Here is a 20,822-nt window from a genome sequence, read left to right as displayed (position 1 = left end):
GATCAATTGGATTAGGGACATTCAAAGTACCTTTAAAATTCCCCTTCCTTTGATGCCCAAAGGAAATGGAGAACATTTTGACCACAAATACTTCATGTCTCATTCCACACATTTTTGTAGGAAAATTTTCTCTTGTGACAGGAGGTGGGAAAACTCACAGTTTATGAGACATTGACTTGAGGAAAATGCACAAATATTATCAAGAAATTCTAAACATTTGGGAACGTGCCATCAAATATATATTTAAGATCTCAATGCCTCTACAATATGCTCTTCTACAAGTCTGTGGCTGAGACTTTTTCAAATGTGCTAATGCCAGTAAAAGTGGCTTGTACTCTACTCCACAGTGAGAAGGGATTACTGTTCATGCTTTAGCCTTGGATTTCTATCATTACAAATTATGTTTAAGTAAACTATGGTTTTCTCTCTCTCTGTCTTTTTTTTTTTTTCCCAGATTAAAAACGAATAGAAAGTAAGGAAAATGTTAGGATCACCATGGTGCTGGATTGCAAATGCTATTACTGCTAATTACATGTAGAAAAAGGAACGGAAAGATTTAGAGCTTCTCAAATGATACACAATAAGTGAACGGAATCACACAAGAGAACTTGTGTCTTAAAACAAGTTAAACTATTCAACAGACTTCTTCCCACAAATGTCAGTATGTCAGATTTTCATCTGGTTAAACAATTGCAGTCTCTAAATTCTTATACTCAATTCAGCGAGTCCCAAACAAGGTATCAGGCAGTGTAGAATGCGTTGGCAATACAATGTTGAGAACATTTCATTGAAGTTACTCTCAAACTCAGAGTTTAATAAGAGTAATATGTTGTTAAAGCAATAAGGACAATTGCAGCAGTAACAGTAGTGGTATGGTGGAACAAGGGAGAGATTCATTGTGTCAGGGAGGAGGGAGTGAGTGTGCTTCCAATTTTAGATGACAACTGGTTTGTTTTTAATAGATAATTTATGGGCATTCCAAATAGAATAAAATAGTATAGAAGGGCGAAATAGCACAATTTACTCAGGGAATGACAAGTCAGTAGTCTGTATTTCTGAAGTATCAGCTGCAGATGGGAAATAGTTGAAGAGGGGAAGGCTAGATCATAAAGGATTTTATATACTAACCCTAAAGACTTCATGTTTTTAAAAAAATAATATTCGGGTAACAGTGTGGTGAGTGGAATGGCTGAGAGTAATGGTAAGGGACACATATCTTTTGAAAGGTTATTGGAATAATCCAGTGAGGGAGGGTTAAATCCACACAGCAACTGTCCCAAATCCTATAGTGATGTTTGAGGAATGGATCAGAAATTAAGAAAATTAAGAACGTCAAGGATTCAGTTCAGGGAAAGAATAAGGAGCAATTTTGGAAAAATTAAGAAAGATAAGAGATTTGGGGAAATAAAAGGGAAATGAAATAAATCTGATCATTGAATTGTGGAATAATGCAATTGAAGATGCTTTTGATGGCCCTCCCATATACTTTTACCCTCATGATTTCAGGGCTTTGTGGTTCGACTTGCAACTGATAGTAATTGCATTTTCTATTTATTTACTGATGACTTTTTTTTTTTCTAGCTTCCAGAACTTTCCTTGTCTGCTTTCTCAGTGTCCTGAATGACTGGCCACATGTCCAGGGGTAGGCTTCAATTCCTGATGGACAGGAGTTGATGTATAAATACCCCTATTTGTTTCCCACCAGATGGGATAACACTGTTGCTTGAGCCTGCCAATGCAGAAATAAGAGATGTGGGTTCAATCCCTGGGCCAGGAAGATCCCTGGAAGAGGGCATGGCAACCCAATCCAGTATTCTTGCTGGAAGAATCTCATGGACAGAGGAGCCTGGCAGGCTACAGTCTACAGGGTCGCAAAGAGTTGGACACGACTGAAGCAACTGAGCGTGCAAGCTGCACCTACCCAAGTGATACCTCTTTTTGATAACAAGGTTTTGTTAGCTGCCTTCTCTTCCCAGGCTACTCTGCCACTTGCCGATGGGAGTTTCCCAGACTCACCTTCCAGCTGGGGAGGCCAAACTAAGACAAAGTCCAGGCCAAAGAAAGTTTTTAAATAAAAAACAACTAGTACACAAGATATAATAAGATGATTTTCATTCTGTTTGAGATGAACCCCAAACCACCAAAGAACTGAATTAGTTATTCATGAGCTTGGGAACTGCAAACTGCATTGGTCCTACACCAGGAAAAAAAGAAAAAGATAAAAGTAACAAGGAAAGCTTGATTTTATCATGTAATGTTTTCACTTCTCATTTTTAACAGATGATACATTCTTAAGAGGATGGGAGCCCTCTGGTATTCATAGTAGTATTTAGAATGATTGATGTCCAAATAGAAAATGACAGCAGATTACAAATTAGCCCTGCATGGCTGCTGCTTTTTCTCCTGTTTAAGGTCTGTTGATTCCTAGATAGGAGTCTGCTCCAAATTTCTGTTCTTGATGCTGAATCTACGTCTGCCCATCTGTATCTATACATGTTTGTTGCTGAGGTCATTTACATCCTGTTACTCAGAGTCTGTTCTGTGGACTAGCAGCATGAATTACGTGAGACCTTGGGAAAACTCCTCACCTCAGATCTACTAAATTAAAGTCTACATTTCTAACAAGATCTCTGTGAAGTGCATGTACTTTTAAATCTAGGAGCATTGCTCTAGATGGGATCTGTTGTTAAGGACAGGAATCTCCGGACAGCAGGTCAAAATAAGCCTGAAATTTGTTCTCTGGAGAAGGGTCCATATAACAAGCATTAGAACAATTGTCTGTCGTGAAAAATGAGACATAATTGGAAAAGCAGAGGGAAAAAAACTATCACTTGGGCCCATCACCCTGCGCGTGTGTGGATGCTCATTCGCTTCAGTTTTGTCCGACTTGCTGTGACCCTATAAACTGTAGCCTGCCAGGCTCCTCTGTCCACGGGATTCTCCAAGTAAGAACACTGCAGTGGGTTGCCATGCCCTCCTCCAGGAGATCTTCCTGACCCAGGGATTGAACCAGCGTCTCTTATGTCTCCTGCATTGGCAAGTGGGTTCTTTACCTCTAGCATCACCTGGTAAGCAGCCCCTTCCATCACCTTAATCAGCCATTATTAGCATTTTAGTTTCATTTACATATTTTTAAAACATGGCTGTAAAGAATTCCCATCCTTTATTAAGCAGGCTTCTTATTTCTGTTACTAATGGATCATAAGCATTTCCTCATGTTGTCATAATCATCCTGGAAAATATTCGATTTGGTATATTCATCATAACTTTAATAATTTAAAAATATTGAGCATTTAAAAAATATTTTGGCAGCCATTTAAAGCATGCAGTTATCCGCATTTAAGACTATTCCTTAGGGTGTGTGTTCACAAATCCTGGATTGAATGGGGGTATTCTTTGTCTCCTGCAGCTTTGTCTTCAAATTATCTCCTGTGACTTTCTAGTCTTAACATTACATACCCCTGCCTGTTATCCTTTGTACCCACATTCCATTTTTCCCTTTTACAGCCAACCACACCTTGTCCATAAAATTTTAGATCCATTTTCCCCACCCTTGAGTCACTGTGTTTTATTCTTAAAAGATCCATTTTGGTTCCTGTCCCTGAGTCACCTTCCTGTCATTAAAATTGAACTCAGAGTTTTCCGTGCAGACTTACTGGGCTGATATGGGACAGCCAGTCTGGCTATTCAGTTTTAAATATAGGACAACATAATTTTGACTTACTCTTCCCTGGACTTTAAATGAAATAAGCTACCTTTTAAAATTGGACAAAAACATTTCCATCTGTCAGCTTAAGTAGCTGTCAGAGAGGAAAGGACTGTCTTGTGTTTATTTGGAAGAGTAGGTTATAGTAAATGTGCCAAACAGGAAATGAAAACAAGTGAATTTGCAAGGTAGGAAAACTGGAAATGCTAGGTGTGACATATGAGATATAATTTTAAAACCAGACCAGAGCAAGAATCGCTCAATTCTTTACCACAGTGATTCTCACTTGAGTGTACATAAGAACAAACTAGGGAAGACTTACAATCTCTGTCTGACCCCCAGAGCTCATGACTTAGCAAGTCAAATGTTGGGCTAGGGTATTGCAACTGTGATATTCGCAGAGTTTTCTGATGCTGGGGGTCTGTGGGACCATATTTCCAGAAACACTAATTTGGCATTATCTTTGCAACTCAGTGCCAAATATAGCAGGTGGGAAATGAAAAAAATTAAAATGAAATACAGTGATTCCAGCCTAGCAAGATCTCCAGTTTCTTAATGTGAATTTTCCAGAATTTACAAAGCATGGAGCAAAAAGAGTTTAGAGTGATCACTAAAACTTGTTTAGTTGTTAAATGCTACAGCATCATATTTTTGAAGAGTAAGTAATGACTTACATTTTCCTTCTTCATTCCTGCAGAGAACTTTTGTATCATCTGTGTTTTGTATAACTTCCAGGGATTCTCCAGGCTTTATTTGTAGATCTCTGTTGCCCCACTTTTTAGAAGATAAGGAGGGTGCAACTTTGGTGGAATAGAGGACTCTAATTTCACCATCATACTAGAAAAATAAGGGAAAACATTTATTATTGATTGATGTGTATTATTAAAGTAATTCACTTATTGACAGACTTATTAAGAAATTTTGTTAAAAATTCCAGCAAAATTTCAAATTTTGTTAAAAAAACTAGTTCCTTATTATTTTTTCAAAAGATAACATAAGAAGATTAAAGAAAACTTTTTTGGAGAAAAATCACTTGCAACCTCACCAACCTAATATAATAATTATTTTTAAAATTAAAAAATTTAAGATGTACATGCGTTGACTTGTCACACTCATTTTCTGCAAAATGATTACGATCAAAACTTCAATTCTATTGGTTCGATCACTTTACATAATTACCATTTCTTCTTTGTAGTGAGAACACTTAAGATGTACTCTCTTAGGAATTTTCAAGTATGTAATACAGTAATGCTGACTATAATCACCATGCTGTAACTAGATCCCTAAACTTATTCATCTTATAACTGAACATTCGTACCCTTTGACAAACAGCTCCCCCTGCTCTCCACCTCTGGTAACCACCACTTTACTCTTGGTTTCTGTGGGTTTGGTTTTTTTAGATTCTCCATATAAATGATATCATAAAGTATTTGTCTCTGCCTCTTGTCTGACAATTTACTTAGCATAACACTCTTGAGGTCCATCCACATTGTCAAAACGGCAGGATTTCCTTGTTTTTCACGATTGAATAATATTTCATATCTCTATATATATCACATCATTTTTAATCATTCTATTTTTAGCTTACTTTCTTATTGAGTTTCAAAGGACAGCTAAATTTAGGTGATTACCACAGTATGTATATTGGGCACGTACAAGAGTTTGCTTAATTTCTTATAGGAATAAATCTAAATCTAAAACAAAGTTTGTAGAAAATAAAGGTGTTGTGACGGATAACTGTGATATTGATAATTACACAGAAAATCATCAGTTTTTTCATTAGGGCTTTGAACTTTGTATGATATTTAAATGTAACATACTTTAAATTTTTTCCTGAAGTCTTTTTCTTCTTTTTCTTGCTTTTTTAGCTTCTTAGGGTCTTTTTCTTCAGCTTTGGTCTTGGCTCCTTGACTAGGATGGCAGAACATACATAAAACAGCATTTAGTTTCAAAACATAAAAAGAATAGTGTATAATGGAGAATTCATAGCATTACATTTCTGTTAAATTTCATTTTCAATTCATTATTTTTCTTAGAAATCTAGTACATTCACTGTGATAAATGATGACTTTTCTTAATGTAGAATATTCTTCAAGAGAGTACAGGCTGAGTTAAAATGGAAGCTTGAGATTATCATGGTGAACAATATAAAATGACCAAAGTATAGTTACATTGTTACATATCAGCAATTTCAGATGATCCAACCTATTCTTGAATCCCCTATATTTTCAACCCTTCCTAGATAATCAAGTGGTTTGGCTAATGTCATAGAAAAAACTTTTTAAAAAAGGAATATTAAAAAAAAAATTTGACCACACCATGCAGCTTGCAGGATCTCAGTTCCCTGACCATGGATTGAATCCGTGCCCCAGCACTGAAAGTGCTAAATCTTAACCTCTAGACCATGAGGGAATTCCCCTCCAAAGAACACTTTTTGAAAGACTGATTTTCATGGCTTAAAAATTTATCTATATATTAATTTTTTTATATCTACTTAAAATGAAGCCAGGGTTGTATCTCATGATACCAACTAGAGTCAATTACTATAAGAGAAGTGAACTGGTTTAAGGCAGTGATTCTCCAGCCTGGTCACAAATAGATCACCTGGAAAGTTTTTTAAAGATACCACTGCCCTTGTCTAAATCCCAGAAATTTTAATTACATTAAATTAATTAAAAATTCTAATTAATTAGTTTGAGTGAGGTCCAGGTACTGACACACATATTTTAAAAGCTCCCAGGTGATTTAATCTGCAACCAAGGTTGTGAACCATTCCCCAGGATTAAATATGGTTGTTAGGAAAAGGCTGTGAATCTCTGTAGAAAGGAATTTTAAAAAGCAGAATATTTGTGAATAATGACAGTTTTAAACACTGATATTAATTTTTTTTTTGATTACCTAAGATAAAGCTTTGTTTGTAACTGAGCTATTTAAAATATTTGAGTCTTAATTTTTCAATCTTAAAATTGAGTTTATTCACTGGGAAGTGAATTAGTATACACTGCCCTGCCCTAAGTTCTGCACTGTCCCTCAGTGCCTTCTGTCTGCAGGCTTCCCTGGTGGCTCAGTAGTAAAACATCTGCCTGCTAATGCAGGAGACACAGATTCCATCCTTGTGTTGGAAAGATCCCTTGGAGAAGGAAATGGCAACCCATTCCAGTATTCTTGCAAGGGAAATTCCATGGACAGAGGAACCTGGTGGGCTACAGTCCACAGGGTAGGAAAGAGTCGGACCCAACTGAGCAACTGAACAATACAATCTTCTGTCTGCTGGTGTCCTGGGCAGTGATGGAATCCCTGGCCCAGATAAGTACACTGGAGCAATCAGAACACACATGAATGTTAAAAAGGCCCCACAAATTCTCGTTGAAGATAATTTATTGAAATTTATTTTTAAAAATGCAATGCTATTTTAGAGAATACACAATTGTCTTTAACTCTGAAAACAAGCAATGGGAAAGAAAATAGTCCATATTGCATAATGTTGAATCAGCTGGGGCTTATTTTGTTTAAAAAAAAGGGCCAATGGATGACTCTGGGTTCCTAGAGAGCTATTTAGTGGAATGTGGTGGCATTTCTACAGTAATATTAAACACAAAAATGCATTTAAAACTGTCAGGGATAGAAGTGACTTCCTTATGGGGAAGACTATTAGATTTTCTTTTCACAGAGCACTAAAAAAGGAGAATGATTCTCCTTTCACATTTCTGGTGTGTTTTGCCTGTAGAACTTGATCTTCATATATAAATAACATATTTCCCCCTCAGTTTCTTTGATCTTGGCACTGCATCTTGTTCCATAAAATTAGTTTAATAATGTTGGTAAAAAATAAATATTTACTTAGAGTTCACTCATGCATTTTTTTGGCACCCCACTCCAGTACTCTTGCCTGGAGAATCCCATGGATGGAGGAGCCTGGTAGGCTGCAGTCCATAGGGTCGCTAAGAGTAGGACACCACTGAGTGACTTCACTTTCACTTTTCACTTTCATGCATTGGAGAAGGAAATGGCAACCCACTCCAGTGTTCTTGCCTGGAGAATCCCAGGGACGGTGGAGCCTGGTGGGCTGCCGTCTATGGGGTCGCACAGAGTCGGACACGACTGACGCGACTTAGCAGCAGCAGCATGCATTTTTTACCAGTACAGCTCAGAAGACACCACTTATTATATTCCACTGATGTTACTTTCATCCTTTAACTGATCAATTCTGAGATCTTTTTATTCATCTTTCTTTTTTCTTGAAAAAGTTAAAGGTATTCTTGCTTTTAGCATGTATCAGATCATCTCACATACTGGAGTACAAGAAAGCATTCTACCATACTACATTCTATTTCAGAAGAATTTTCAAAAGGTACTCCTCTAGTATTAACTGATTTTAGATTTTCTTACAGTTTTTGTCTAAAATTAAATTGAAGGCTTAGGGAAACTAAAGAATGTCACTATTCACTGTTGACTGCTTTTGTTGTTGTTAGTTAGTTTGAATGGAATCTTTGAGAATCTGATGCTTTTGTAAAAGTATGATATAACTTTTAAGAGTCCTTTCAAAATACAATTCTTGCTCTCATTTTTTTTCACAAAAAGAAAACAATCTTCTTGAGGACAGAGGAGGTTTGAAGCAGGTGGGTTAGGATTTGAGATATAAATTAAGCAATGTCTTCAAGACAAACAATGTTGGGGAAAAGTAAAAAGAAAGGGAGGGGATGAATTAGTGAGATCAATTGCTATCAGGCTTTCAGATATTTTCCCAGTGAATGAGAGAATAAATGAACGTAGACATTGGTGAGTCACAGGGCAGAGGATGACCAGGGGACCAGAAGGACCACTGGAGAATCGGGGAGGGGAAGTGGGGGAGGGGAGAGAGAGAAAGAGGAGGAGGACCTGGGCTATCCATCCATTCACAAACCTGGCAGACGGCAGAGCTGGGACCAGGGAGAGGAGAACAGAGCCAACAGGATGGCACACAGTACAAACACACCCCATTGGGGTTTTATCCAATTGAATGTTCTTGAACTGTCTGATTTTCATTACTTCACTGTAATGAGAGCATTTTAATTACCTTATCTCTATTGGGGGAGGAGGGAAATCAGAGGCATCCACATCGTCATAAACTTCATCTCCCATGTCTAACAAAAGACAGAAGAGCAAATGGTGAAACACTGTTAGTGGACATTTCGATATGAGCATTCAGTGATATTTTTAATATAAAGATTGTTTTGAGGACAACAAAATAATTTTCCCCAAGGTCTCTGTACATTTCTCCTGGATGCATCATCTGTTCTTTAAAGGGGAAAGATTTTTCTCTTCCTTGATGCATGTGTTAAAATTCCCTCAGCAACAACAGTGACAATGATTATAACTACTGTTATCAGGGAAAAACCCTCAAGTAGTGACTGAGATTATTTGAAGATCCACAAGTATGATGAACGGCAGGATCAGTTGATTGCTGACAAACAAGTCAGTATTTCTGGCCATCGGCAGCAGGTAAAGATATTTAAAAAGCACTCAAGAAACTTACCTTTGGGGTGCTATGATAATAGCTATCATTTTACTCATATGGTTATGTCTTTGCCTATGTATCTATTTACATATCTATCGATTTGTCTATAACTCTTTTTTACTCACTGATCTGTTCTTCATTAACTTTTCCCTTATAGTAATATTACCTCTGGCACTACCTGAAAATAAAAGGTGCTTGGGATACCCAAACGTTTTGAGAATCAGTATTGGAGAAGGCGATGGCACCCCACTCCAGTACTCTTGCCTGGAAAATCCCATGGACGGAGGAGCCTGGTAGGCTGCAGTCCACGGGGTCGCTAAAAGTCAGACACAACTGAGCGACTTCACTTTCACTCTTCACTTTCATGCATTGGAGAAGGAAATGGCAACCCACTCCAGTGTTCTTGTCTGGAGAATCCCAGGGATGGGGGAGCCTGGTGGGCTGCTGTCTATGGGGTCACACAGAGTCGGACACGACTAAAGTGACTTAGCAGCAGTAGCAGCAGCATTGGTGGAAAAGTGACTGTGACCTTAACTGCCTCAAGGATTTTTCCAGTATGTAGACACTTTTCTTCCTTCTAGACTTCTTATTAATGTTAGGAGGAATGCTGCTTCCTTTCTGCACCTATTAAGTTGCCCCACAGCAAATTAAGCTGAAGAGATGGCTTGAAAGGAGTACAAATGTTTTAAGGAATGATTAGCACAGAAAGTTTAAAATGCTCTCTAATAGTGGCAAGAATTTGATTTCCTTTAACCCTCCCCCTTTTTCTGTATACATGTACACACATATACATGCTGTATTTATATGTGCATATTTTCCTTCCACTCAGATTAACTAATTTCACAGTATAAAAACTTGGTCAGCTACCTGAACAATCTAGAATAAATATATAAAAAATAATGACATATCACTGATATTCAGAAGAGGAAAAATTACTGTTCCATGCACATGCACTTAAGACATAATTAATAAAGACAAAAGAAAATCAAAATGAGCAACACATTTTTTACTTAATTGATCACATTCGTTCCATTTTATACCTACTCTTCGGAGAAGGCAATGGCACCCCACTCCAGCACTCTTGCCTGGAAAATCCCATGGATGGAGGAGCCTGGTAGGCTGCAGTCTATGGGGTCGCTAAGAGTCGGACACGACTGAGCGACTTCACTTTCACTTTTCACTTTCATGCACTGGAGAAGGAAATGGCAACCCATTCCAGTGTTCTTGCCTGGAGAATCCCAGGGATGAGGGGGCCTGGTGGGCTGCCGTCTATGGGGTCACACAGAGTCGGACACGACTGAAGTGACTTAGCAGCAGCAGTAGCATACCTACTCTTTGTGGAGCTAAGTTTCCTGAGTACTTTTTAAAAATTATAAGTTAAGATGTAAGTTCATCATCAGTTATTAATCAATTTGAGCTACAGCCTTACATATTTTCAAATTGTTAGATGAAAACAAAGTCAGATAAACAGTCTGGAAGAATAGATTGTGTTTGGTTTGCTTTTTCAATTTATTTATAAATTAAAATAAACTTTTGAAAGCCTCTGAATATTCTTGCAAGACATTTTATTTTTTTCAAAGAAAATTTAAGAAAAATCCTTTAAGTCTCAGCAGGGGTAAAAAATAAGATGATCAAAATTGTACCAAGAAAAAACTATTTCACATTTAGCAGTGGAAAAATTTCCAAAGACAATATAAATGATACATTTTTAAAAATCATAGAAATTTAGATTCAGAAGGATCTTGGTTGCTCACAGTGTGGCACGTGTTTAGAAATCTTTTTGCAGAAATCTAATACATCAAACTCTGACTAAATTGGGGTGGGATCCATGAGGATCGTTGGGGCCCATCTCTACTCACTCGTCCCTTTCTCCATAGTGATCCTGTGACTGGAAGAACAAATCACTGAAAGTTGAAAATTTCCTTTTCCCACTATTTTACTGTTGAGAAACTGTGAAACTGACCATCCCAGGTGCAGTTACTTGACAAAGTTACACAATTTATTATTTTCAGAGTCAGGACTTTAATTCAGATAGCATGACTAAAGCAATTGCTTCTGCTACCCTATCTGCAAGAAGTGAGATATAAAATATATTAACACAATTAGTTTTTATTACTTACCCACTTGTTTAGGAGGAGAAGGGAAACTGGAAAGAAAATGAGAACATAATTATTTAGGAAAGGCATGAATAAGTAACAGCCTTGAGGCTTATAAAGGCTAATTAATCTGTTGAGTATTATTCCTTTCTCATCCTCCATTTCTCTGCTGAGTCCCAAGTTTTTGTCAATCAATTTGGAATTTAGCAAGACTTTTTGTGAACTCTGGTATTGGCCAAACAAATAAAGAATCATGACATCCACTGGTTTATTTTTCTCACAGCCATTGGACCAATGTTTTTGAATTTGTTCTATGAAGTTTGAGCATATTATCATACCAGAGTAAATGAAATGGTCTAAATATTTCGGAGTCATTGCAGTGTAGCTCCGGACAAAAACTGTTTGACTCAAAGAATAGAAATGTAGAGTCACAACAAAAGTCACAGGAATCTTCATATGACCATAATATTGTATGGTCATATGAAGATCATAGTATGACATAATATTGTTTGATAATATGTACATATATATCCCCAAACAGAAGAAAGGTGAATAAGAGAGGAATATCCACTGAAACTAGAGAGTGAGAACTTATTAATAGAAGTGATTTGAAATCAGGATTGGATGACTTTTAGTTGCAACAGAAAAAGACCTTTGTTTTTATTACTTTCTGAACTTTAAACACACATATACACATAACTGGAAGAATGGTGCACAGTTACACTAAAGTGTGAGAGGTCATTAGTAAAAGTGATTTAAAATCAGAATTAGCTGGTGTGTTATTGAGCAAAAAAATATTTGCTTTTATTTCTAAGTGAGGACTACATTTGAGTAACGATACATGAAGAGAAGATCTGCTACGTTTACTTACAATTTTAAGTATCTCGTTTATTGAGTGTTGTTTTAGTGTCTCACAAAAGGATTTAAAATTAGGAATTCTATGTCAATTATCTTATAAAGACTTCTGTTAAAGTGTGGTGAGTCTATTAACATATATAAAACAATGAAAATTTGAGTGTACTTAAGGTCCTTCAAATTTATACACATGGAACTTATGCTAAAGGATTATTTTTGTATAGAAAGATAAAATGTATGCTTTAGTCTTATTTATACAAACTGAAGATACTTAGAAGAATTTTAATATAGGTCAAACGTACTTCAAGTGGAATTAATATATCATTATTGTGAAAGTTACAAAGACTTTAGATTCTGTACTTAGAGAAAAGAAATTCCAAATTTTGTCCTTTTTTTTCTATAAATTAACTTTTAAAAGAGAATGTATATTTTGAATAGTCAGTATAAAATATTATATAATAAAACGTAGTGCTGGAATTCTGACCTTTTAGATGTGATTTACAGCTTAAAAAAAGGTCCTACTAAATGAAGGGTGAGTGCATGCATGTGTGTGTGTGTGTGTGTGTGTGTGTGCATGTTTGAATGGAAAACAAAATGATGTATACGATGATTTTATGTAAATGCACGACTTTAAAAGTGACACAATAAATGAGACTAGAATGGCTAATGGAAAAACACATTAAAATTTCTTAAGACTGTCAGAATTTGGTTATCAGTTATAAAATATTAGTAGCATTTGATGAAATTATTAGTGTAGTTATTGTGCACTGGATTTGGTGGTTGGTTGACTCTTACGATGAACCTTCATCATTGTCTGACTCAGAGTCTTTAGGTTTCTCTCGTATACTTTTCTTTTTGTCATCTTTTCCCTTTAACATCTTCAAAATCCCCCAGGACCAGGTGTTACTCTTCTCTTCAACCTGTAGCGTGGAGCTTTGGAGCATGCAGGCATTGATCAGGTTTTTTATAATTATACTGTGTTGATCATTCAGGCTGTAAGCTACTTATTGTACTCAACAAGCTGAAGCTATTAAGTTTATAAGTCATGGTCTTTGAATACTGCTGCGACTAGGTAAATAGTAGGCAAGTTATTTTCTCCTATTTGGTAGATTTCTTACACCTTGTTTCTTAAACCAGTGAGCTGAGTCAAAAGTTTTAAACATCAATTTAGCTTTGCTATGATTAAAAGTAAGTTGTTATTAGATTAAAATTTTAAAATATGTATTTAAATTTTAAAATGCACCACTTCAAAAGTTTAAACACCTAAAGGATTAAGTTTTCAATATTGCCACATACAGCCACAGATAAACATATGATCTCAATTTATTTGGATTGATTACAACTATGATTATTAAACAAGGGCTTCCTTGGTGGCTCAGACGGTAAAGAATCCACCTGCGATGCAGGAGACCTGGGTTCAATTCCTGGGTTGAGAAGATCCCCTGGAGGAGGGCATGGCAACCCACTCCAGTATTCTTGCCTGGAGAATCCCCATGGACAGAGAAGCCTGGCAGGCTATAGTCCATGGGATCCCAAAGAGCTGGACATGACTGAGCGACCAAGCACAGCACAGCACATGATTATTACACAAAGGCTAGCCATGCAACTATAAACTTTCCAGAGATTGTCACAAAAATGAAGTATTGATTGATAAATAAATGATTGGGAAAAGTTTGAATACTTGTAACCCTTACCCCTTTTCCATTTCACTCCTTTTGACATAGTTGTCAAGGTTCCAAGTGGTATATTCCAAACAATATACCACTTCATTTGAAGTGTGGTATAATTACAATTCCTCATTTGCCATTGCTGTTAATTAAACATTTTTGGTTATGTAACAGGGAATGCTACTTTCTGCTTTTTATTCTAACTAGAAATCAAAACTAGTGACAATTTCAGTATATACAATACTTTGCAAAGAGGCAATTAAGCTGATTATTCTTACCCATTAGCAGCATCCTCCTCTTCAATCCCATCATAAATATCATCATCTGGGGGAGGTGGGAACATCCCTTCATGTGAATTAGGGGGGGGAAATCTGTTAATTTTGTAATTTGGTCACAAATGCTCACTCAAAATTTGATAATAAATGTCTTATGCAGAAATAAGATGTAGAAAGCATCTTATTTTCATATAAATTATTTAAATTAAAATAGCTTTATTTTCCCACTCTTACACAGAGGTAAATTAATTTTTTAACATTATTTTATAAGGAATTCTTAAAAGTGAACTGTAAAAATATGAGGGATGACATAGAGTACTGTGCACTGGAGGTGACAGAGTGGGGAAAATAACAGAAAAAGTAAAATTAAACAGAGGATGGAGTTAAAATTTATTGTGGAAAAAGAAGGGAAAAGTTGATAAGAAAAACTTAATTAATACTAAGGAGAGATTCAGAAAAAAGCATTGATCAAGATGTAAGTAAAGGAAAGCAAATGAAAAGTGACTCTAAGCATTGATGGGAGCTGGGACAAAGAAAAGAATGGAAGGTGAATGAAAAGAATTTTCATTTCTTTATTTTAAAAAAGTTAAACCCTTGCTTGATTTGTTATCCTATGTTTGCTATTTGACAAATATTTATTTAACAAATGTTTACTGACTACCTTCTTTGTAAATATATGTACAATAAAGTTGAAATTAGATTTTTAAGATGATAATTTTAGCACTGCCAGGTATTAGCAACCCTTATTTTGTTGATGGGATAATGAGAAGTCTTTAGGAATCATAGCTGTGGTGACTATGTGAGGTATTATCCAAATAGGGACATTTCTGAAAGTGAAGGGAGATACTACTAGAAATTGTGCTCAGACAACTGTACAAATCAAGACTGCCCTGGGCACACTGGAAGTGGAATCACCCTATGACCCATAACGTGGAAGAAAAAAGTGACTTGCTCAGGGTCACTCAGTGGCCAGGACTGGACTCCATGTTATTGATTCCCAGGCTATTGTTCTTTCTACCACATTAAGATCCTCCTTATTATTTGCAAACAAGAGCATTTTGTCATTAATATACACAAGAACGTCAAAGACTTGAGAAACTGATAAAAGCGTGTAGCTTACCTCCACTTCCACTCTGACTGTGGCTAGGAGAAAAAGAGTAGACATTAATTGATATATTAATTATTTAGCTATCAGGAGAAGAAGTACATATTGAGCAGTTAAATGAGAGAAAAAATAACATTCCAGTCAACAGTTATCAGGATGTTATTTACAATTGTCAAGATATAAAAACAACCTAAATGTCCGCCAACAGATGAGTAAAGACGACGTAGCGTACACACACGGTGGAATGTTATTCAGCCATAAAAGAAGAATGAGATTTTGCTATTTGCAACAATACCAGTGGACCTGCGGGGTATTATATTTAGTGCAATAAGTCAGAGAGTTGTCACTTATATGTGGAATCTAAAAAATAAAACGAATAAATACTACAAAACAAAAAGAGACGCAGAGATGGAGAACAAACTACTGGTTACCAGTGTTGGGGTGGGGGTGGGAGTTTAAGGAGGACAAACTACTATGTATAAAATTAATAAGCTATAAGGATATATTCTACAGTATAGAGAATATAGTCAATAGTTTATAATAATTTTAAATGGAGTATAACTTATAAAAACATCGAATCACTTGTATACCTGAAACTAATATTGTAAATCAGGTACTTTTTAATTAGAAAAAAAGTTATTAGATGTTATGCGTGAAAAGTAAGAAAAATTGTTCCTTATTGTAATAGATGAGTAGTAACAAAGCAAAAAACAAAACAAAACTAATAAGGATCAAGTGAGATTCAGCAATCCATAAAGTTTTCTAAACAATGATATTGTTGATTTCTAGCATTTTACCATAAGGCAATTTTCAGGTTATATAGTATTACATCACTCCATAGATGGACTTATTAAAAAAAGAGCATATTATTCTAGAACTGTTACTGCATTAAATTCAATTTCCTCTCAATACCTTATAATTACAGCATTTAACTCTTAGTCCAATAGGATTACATTTTTTACAAAGGGAATACTTAAAAAAAATTTGAAATCCTATTCGTGGGGCTTTTGTAGAGTGTAGCTCCTAATTCTCTAAATCTCTCTTTCTATAACATTCTATACCTCCCCTCTTTTAAAATTGTTTTCTTGCCTGTTTCCCCACTAAACTGTGAATTATGTGAAAGCAAAGGAAGTCATCTAGTTCATTTTACAGAAAAAAAATTGAGGCTCTGAGAAATCAAGTGATATGACCATGTCCACTTTTGATTAACTGAAAAAATGAAATAATCTCAGTGTCCTGCTTTCCTGTATGGATGACGTCATTTTTACTACACCTCGCTGTGCCCTCTGTGTCATCATTTTTGCCTTTTAGATAATCTTCCAAGAACAGATATCTGATATTACAATCGTATAGTATGTTTATACATCATATATGACCCTTAACCTTAAAGTCAGAATAACTTTAAAGTCTACTGCTAATCTAGAAATAAAAAGTACTTTCACTAATGGAACTTTGGAGAAAAACATGCTATAAATGTCTTAATATACAAATAGAAGTGATTTTTGATGAAGCTTAAGTATATTCGCTACTTGCTTACAAACTGTTTTCACACTCACTGTCTTCAACACTTTCCTCTGAGCATGAAGCAAGCATTTAGAATTATGAGAAAAACTGCAAATTGGGGTTGGCTGCCACTTCTGGCAAATACAACATATTCCACCTCGGAGATTTCATATCCAATTTCCAAAGAATTGGGTGATCACAATCGGGAACAAAGCCACTATATATTATTTGATTTCTAGAGCAGTTCTTCATTTTCTCTTTGGAATATAAACCATTGATCTGGTGAGCCAGAGGGAAGGAAAGGAGAGTGTGAGAAAAGACAAGGAAAGAGAAAGAGGAAAGGAGAAATGGCAGGAAAAAGGTTGGGAAATACACCTAGAAGAAGAGTTTTTTATATGACGAAGGAGTGGTATTTGCACTTGTAATTTCCTTTTGTTCAACTTTTCACTTTTATTACAAAAAACTGCTTCATTGAGAAGAAACGGAGAAGTACAGCTGCCAGGATCTGCGCTTTTTAAGCCTCCTGTCTGCTCTCAGAGTGTGAGGTATACAGTTGGTTTTCCTAACCCTGGAGAAATTGGGAAAGAGCTGGCCAAGAACCTCCTGATAGGAGCCAGGAGGTATATGGGGGAGGGAGAGGAGAGGCTGGTGCTTTCTCTTATTCTTGCCGGAACAAGCTGCCAGCTATACTCAGCATCTTTCCTTGTTCTACTAAGGACAAAGCACGTTCTGTTATAAGATCTCTGCCAGCAGCAGCTGTAGTTTCAAAAAACAAAACAAAACAAAACAACTTGTGTAGAAGTGATGTCTCTTCTTCCATTTTCTTATTAAATATGCATAAAGAAGGAATCAGTTCAGTTCAGTCGCTTAGTCGTATGCGACTCTTTGCGACCCCATGAATCACAGCACACCAGGCCTCCCTGTCCATCACCAACTCCCGGAGTTTACTCAAACTCATTTCCATTGAGTCGGTGATGCCATCCAGCCCATCTGATCCTCTGTCGTCCCCTTCTCCTCCTGCCCTCAATCCCTCCCAGCATCAGAGTCTTTTCCAATGAGTCAACTCTTCGCATGAGGTGGCCAAAGTACTGGAGTTTCAGCTTTAGCATCATTCCTTCCAATGTAATAGATGCTAGTAAATATTGTGGTGCCATACTTGTTTAAATTATTAATCAGTAGAGCTATATACACTTCCTCTAACCCCGTTTTATTAAACAGAAGATTCCGTTTCTGCTACATGTTTACTAACTGGAGATGTCTTGTAGAGTTGTGGTATGTATGGTGGTGGTGGTTTAGTCACTAAGTTGTGTCCTACTCTTTGCAACCCCTGGACTGATGTAACATGCCAGGCTCTTCTGTTCATGGGACTCCCCAGGCAAGAATACTGGAGTGGGTTGCCATTTCCTTCTCCAGGGGATTTTCCCAACCCAGGGCTCAAACCTGGATCTCCTGCATTGGCAGGTGGATTCCTTACTGCTGAACTATCTGGGAAGCCCTGTGGTATGTACAGACTAGTTAAAATGGAAAAGGTAATAGCATTAATTTGGGAAACAGTCACTTATTATGAAAATAATGCTTCATTTTAAGAATATCATCCCTTTTTTGTGGATTTATTTATTTTTTGAGTATTTTCATCAGTGTAAATATATATATATATGTATTTTATATATATATATATATATATATATATATATATATATATATATATGCTGCTAAGTTGCTTCAGTCGTGTCCGACTCTGTGAAATCCCATAGACGGCAGCCCACCAGGCTCCCCCGTCCCTGGGATTCTCCAGACAAGAACACTGGAGTGGGTTGCCATTTCCTTCTCCAATGCATGAAAGTGAAAAGTGAAAGTGAAGTCGCTCAGTCATGTCTGACTCTTAGCGACCCCATGGACTGCAGCCTACCAGGCTCCTCCATCCATGGGATTTTCCAGGCAAGAGTACTGGAGTGGGGTGCCATTGCCTTCTCTGATATATATATATATATATACACACATACACACACACACACATATATATATATATATATATATATATATATCACCGCTGCTGCTGATGCTAAGTCGATTCAGTCGTGTCCAACTTTGTGCGACCCCATAGACACCAGCCCACCAGACTCCCCGGGTCCCTGGGATTCTCCAGGCAAGAACACTGGAGTGGGTTGCCATTTCCTTCTCCAATGCACGTAAGTGAAAAGTGAAAGTGAAGTGGAGTTCTTTAATTCCCAAATAAGAGAAATTGTGTTTTTTTTTTTTAAGATAAAAGACAAACATAAGGTACAGTGAAGTAGTTCAGTCGTGTCCAACTCTTTGCAACCCCGTGGACTACAGCGTGCTGGGCTCCTCCATTCATGGGATTTTCCAGGCAAGAACACTGGAGTGGGTTGCTGTTTCCTTCTCCAGGGGATCTCAGGCAGACTCTGCCATCTGAGCCACCAGGGAAGCCCAACATAAGGTATATATGCTGATAATATACATGGTAAGACACACTCATGTCCAGAAAATCCTGTAACTCTCAAAATACGGCCATTTGGAACTCTGACATCAAATTTGACATTTGCTAACTTCAAAGTAGGTCAAGGTGTTTCTTATTACTAAGGTCAATTTACAATCTGTAAACTCCAGTGCATACATGGCATGTTTTGATATGTATTACATAATTTATGATCATAATATGTTAAGACAGCATTGCTATCAGTCATTTTAGAATGATGAACTGCCAGAAAGCAATATAAGTTTAACTGATGCCATAAGCTCAAGACCATAAAGGGAAATTTAATTCTTAATATGTTTCATAACTATTAGTATTAATAAATATTAATATATTTCTATTTTGATATTTTTACATTTTTAGAATGCTTAATAATAAAAACATTTTTTACTTTGAAATTTGAGTTATAAAGAATGCAGACACATTTTTTTCTCAAATGAAGATCTTGCATAGGTCATGTGGGGAGGTTTCCCTGTTTCACAAAGTGGGAATAGAAAAATGAGGATTCTTCACTGGGTTGGAGATTTTTCTTCTCCTTTTCCTTCAATTTAAAGGGATTATGGCTCTACAAGGAAAGGGAGATATTGGAGGAAAGAAGGAATGAAAGGAGAGCAGAAAAGGAAGAAAAAGAAAGAACAAGGAAGATCAGAGCTAGGAGAAAGAGACAGAAGAGGAGGCACTATAAAGGGAGCTGGAGACTGAGAAGGAAGAGAAGGAAAGTATGAGACAGAAGTTTGCCCTCCCCTTTGATTCCCCTAGAAAGGATGTCTTGATCTGTCCCTCTGCCCCAGAAAGATGGTCCTGTAATTTTTCCAGGGAAGGTCACAAGGTCCAATGGAAAGTTGAACCCCTAGTTGATTGCTAGGGATCATAGTGGATTCAGCTTTTACATTTTTACTCTTAAAGAGCAAAGTTGTCATAAAAAAGCATTTCTATTTGTTATACTTTCAAATAACAATGACAAATATATTTAGACTCAGATTTCAGAGAAAAATATTTTATACTTTTAGAGCTAACTTTTATATCTCATGCTTCATATTTTACAAAGTCATACGTATTCTAGGCATATCCTTAAAGTCAAATCAGAATGAATGTTGCAAAACAGTATTTGGGATTGACAACACATCTGCCAGTGGCCCATTACATTTCAAGCAGTATTTAACACAAATAGCCAAAGAGTAAAATGAAAGACTATAGAGTTTCAAATGAGTTATCATCCATATTGAAGTGATTGTAAACGGTAATTTAATTTAGTGATAGAAAGTAGTAGGAAATTAGGAAAGTAAAATTCTAGCATCTTAAAACCCACAATCTCTGACAAAGAGATAGTTTCATTTGCTTTCCGATTTGTTTTTACATATACCTGCTAACATTTTCCTGCTCTGCAACGTCATCATACACTTCCTGGTCATCTTCCAAAAGTCTTGTTGAAAGAGCACTGAGACAGCCTTTTTTCCGTTTCAAGGAGTCATAGTCAATCTCTACAGCTGTTGTTTTAATATAGCCATCTACCAAAAGGGGAACAATTTATGTTCAGATGACTGTAGTTTAAATATCATAGAGTTGTAAACAAATATCGATTGTACACTTTCTTTTTAAATTTTCCCTTTATTTCTTTGCTTGC

The 20,822-nt window shown here is 36.4% G+C and overlaps 1 protein-coding gene across 5 annotated transcripts in view; it reads right to left on the bottom strand.

Moving 5' to 3' along the window:
• FYB1 (FYN binding protein 1) overlaps nucleotides 1-20,822 on the bottom strand; it is a 171,220-nt gene that overhangs the window by 9,541 nt on the left and 140,857 nt on the right. For 4 of the 5 annotated variants that reach the window (XM_059878760.1, XM_059878759.1, XM_005221607.5 and 1 more), the window contains 8 exons: nucleotides 20,562-20,706; nucleotides 15,217-15,239; nucleotides 14,100-14,166; nucleotides 12,950-13,087; nucleotides 11,324-11,349; nucleotides 8,763-8,829; nucleotides 5,527-5,617; nucleotides 4,381-4,543 (listed from right to left, as the gene is read on the bottom strand). In XM_059878760.1, coding sequence (XP_059734743.1) covers nucleotides 4,381-4,543; nucleotides 5,527-5,617; nucleotides 8,763-8,829; nucleotides 11,324-11,349; nucleotides 12,950-13,087; nucleotides 14,100-14,166; nucleotides 15,217-15,239; nucleotides 20,562-20,706 — 720 coding nt within the window. The remainder of the gene's footprint in view (nucleotides 1-4,380; nucleotides 4,544-5,526; nucleotides 5,618-8,762; nucleotides 8,830-11,323; nucleotides 11,350-12,949; nucleotides 13,088-14,099; nucleotides 14,167-15,216; nucleotides 15,240-20,561; nucleotides 20,707-20,822) is intronic. The other variant, XM_059878758.1, reaches the window with a different exon arrangement.

Source organism: Bos taurus, chromosome 20 (genome assembly GCF_002263795.3).
Source record: "Bos taurus isolate L1 Dominette 01449 registration number 42190680 breed Hereford chromosome 20, ARS-UCD2.0, whole genome shotgun sequence".
In the NCBI taxonomy this organism is placed as follows: Eukaryota; Metazoa; Chordata; class Mammalia; order Artiodactyla; family Bovidae; genus Bos; species Bos taurus.
Note: the sequence above shows the minus strand (reverse complement) of the source record. Positions and strands in the feature narration are given on the sequence as shown.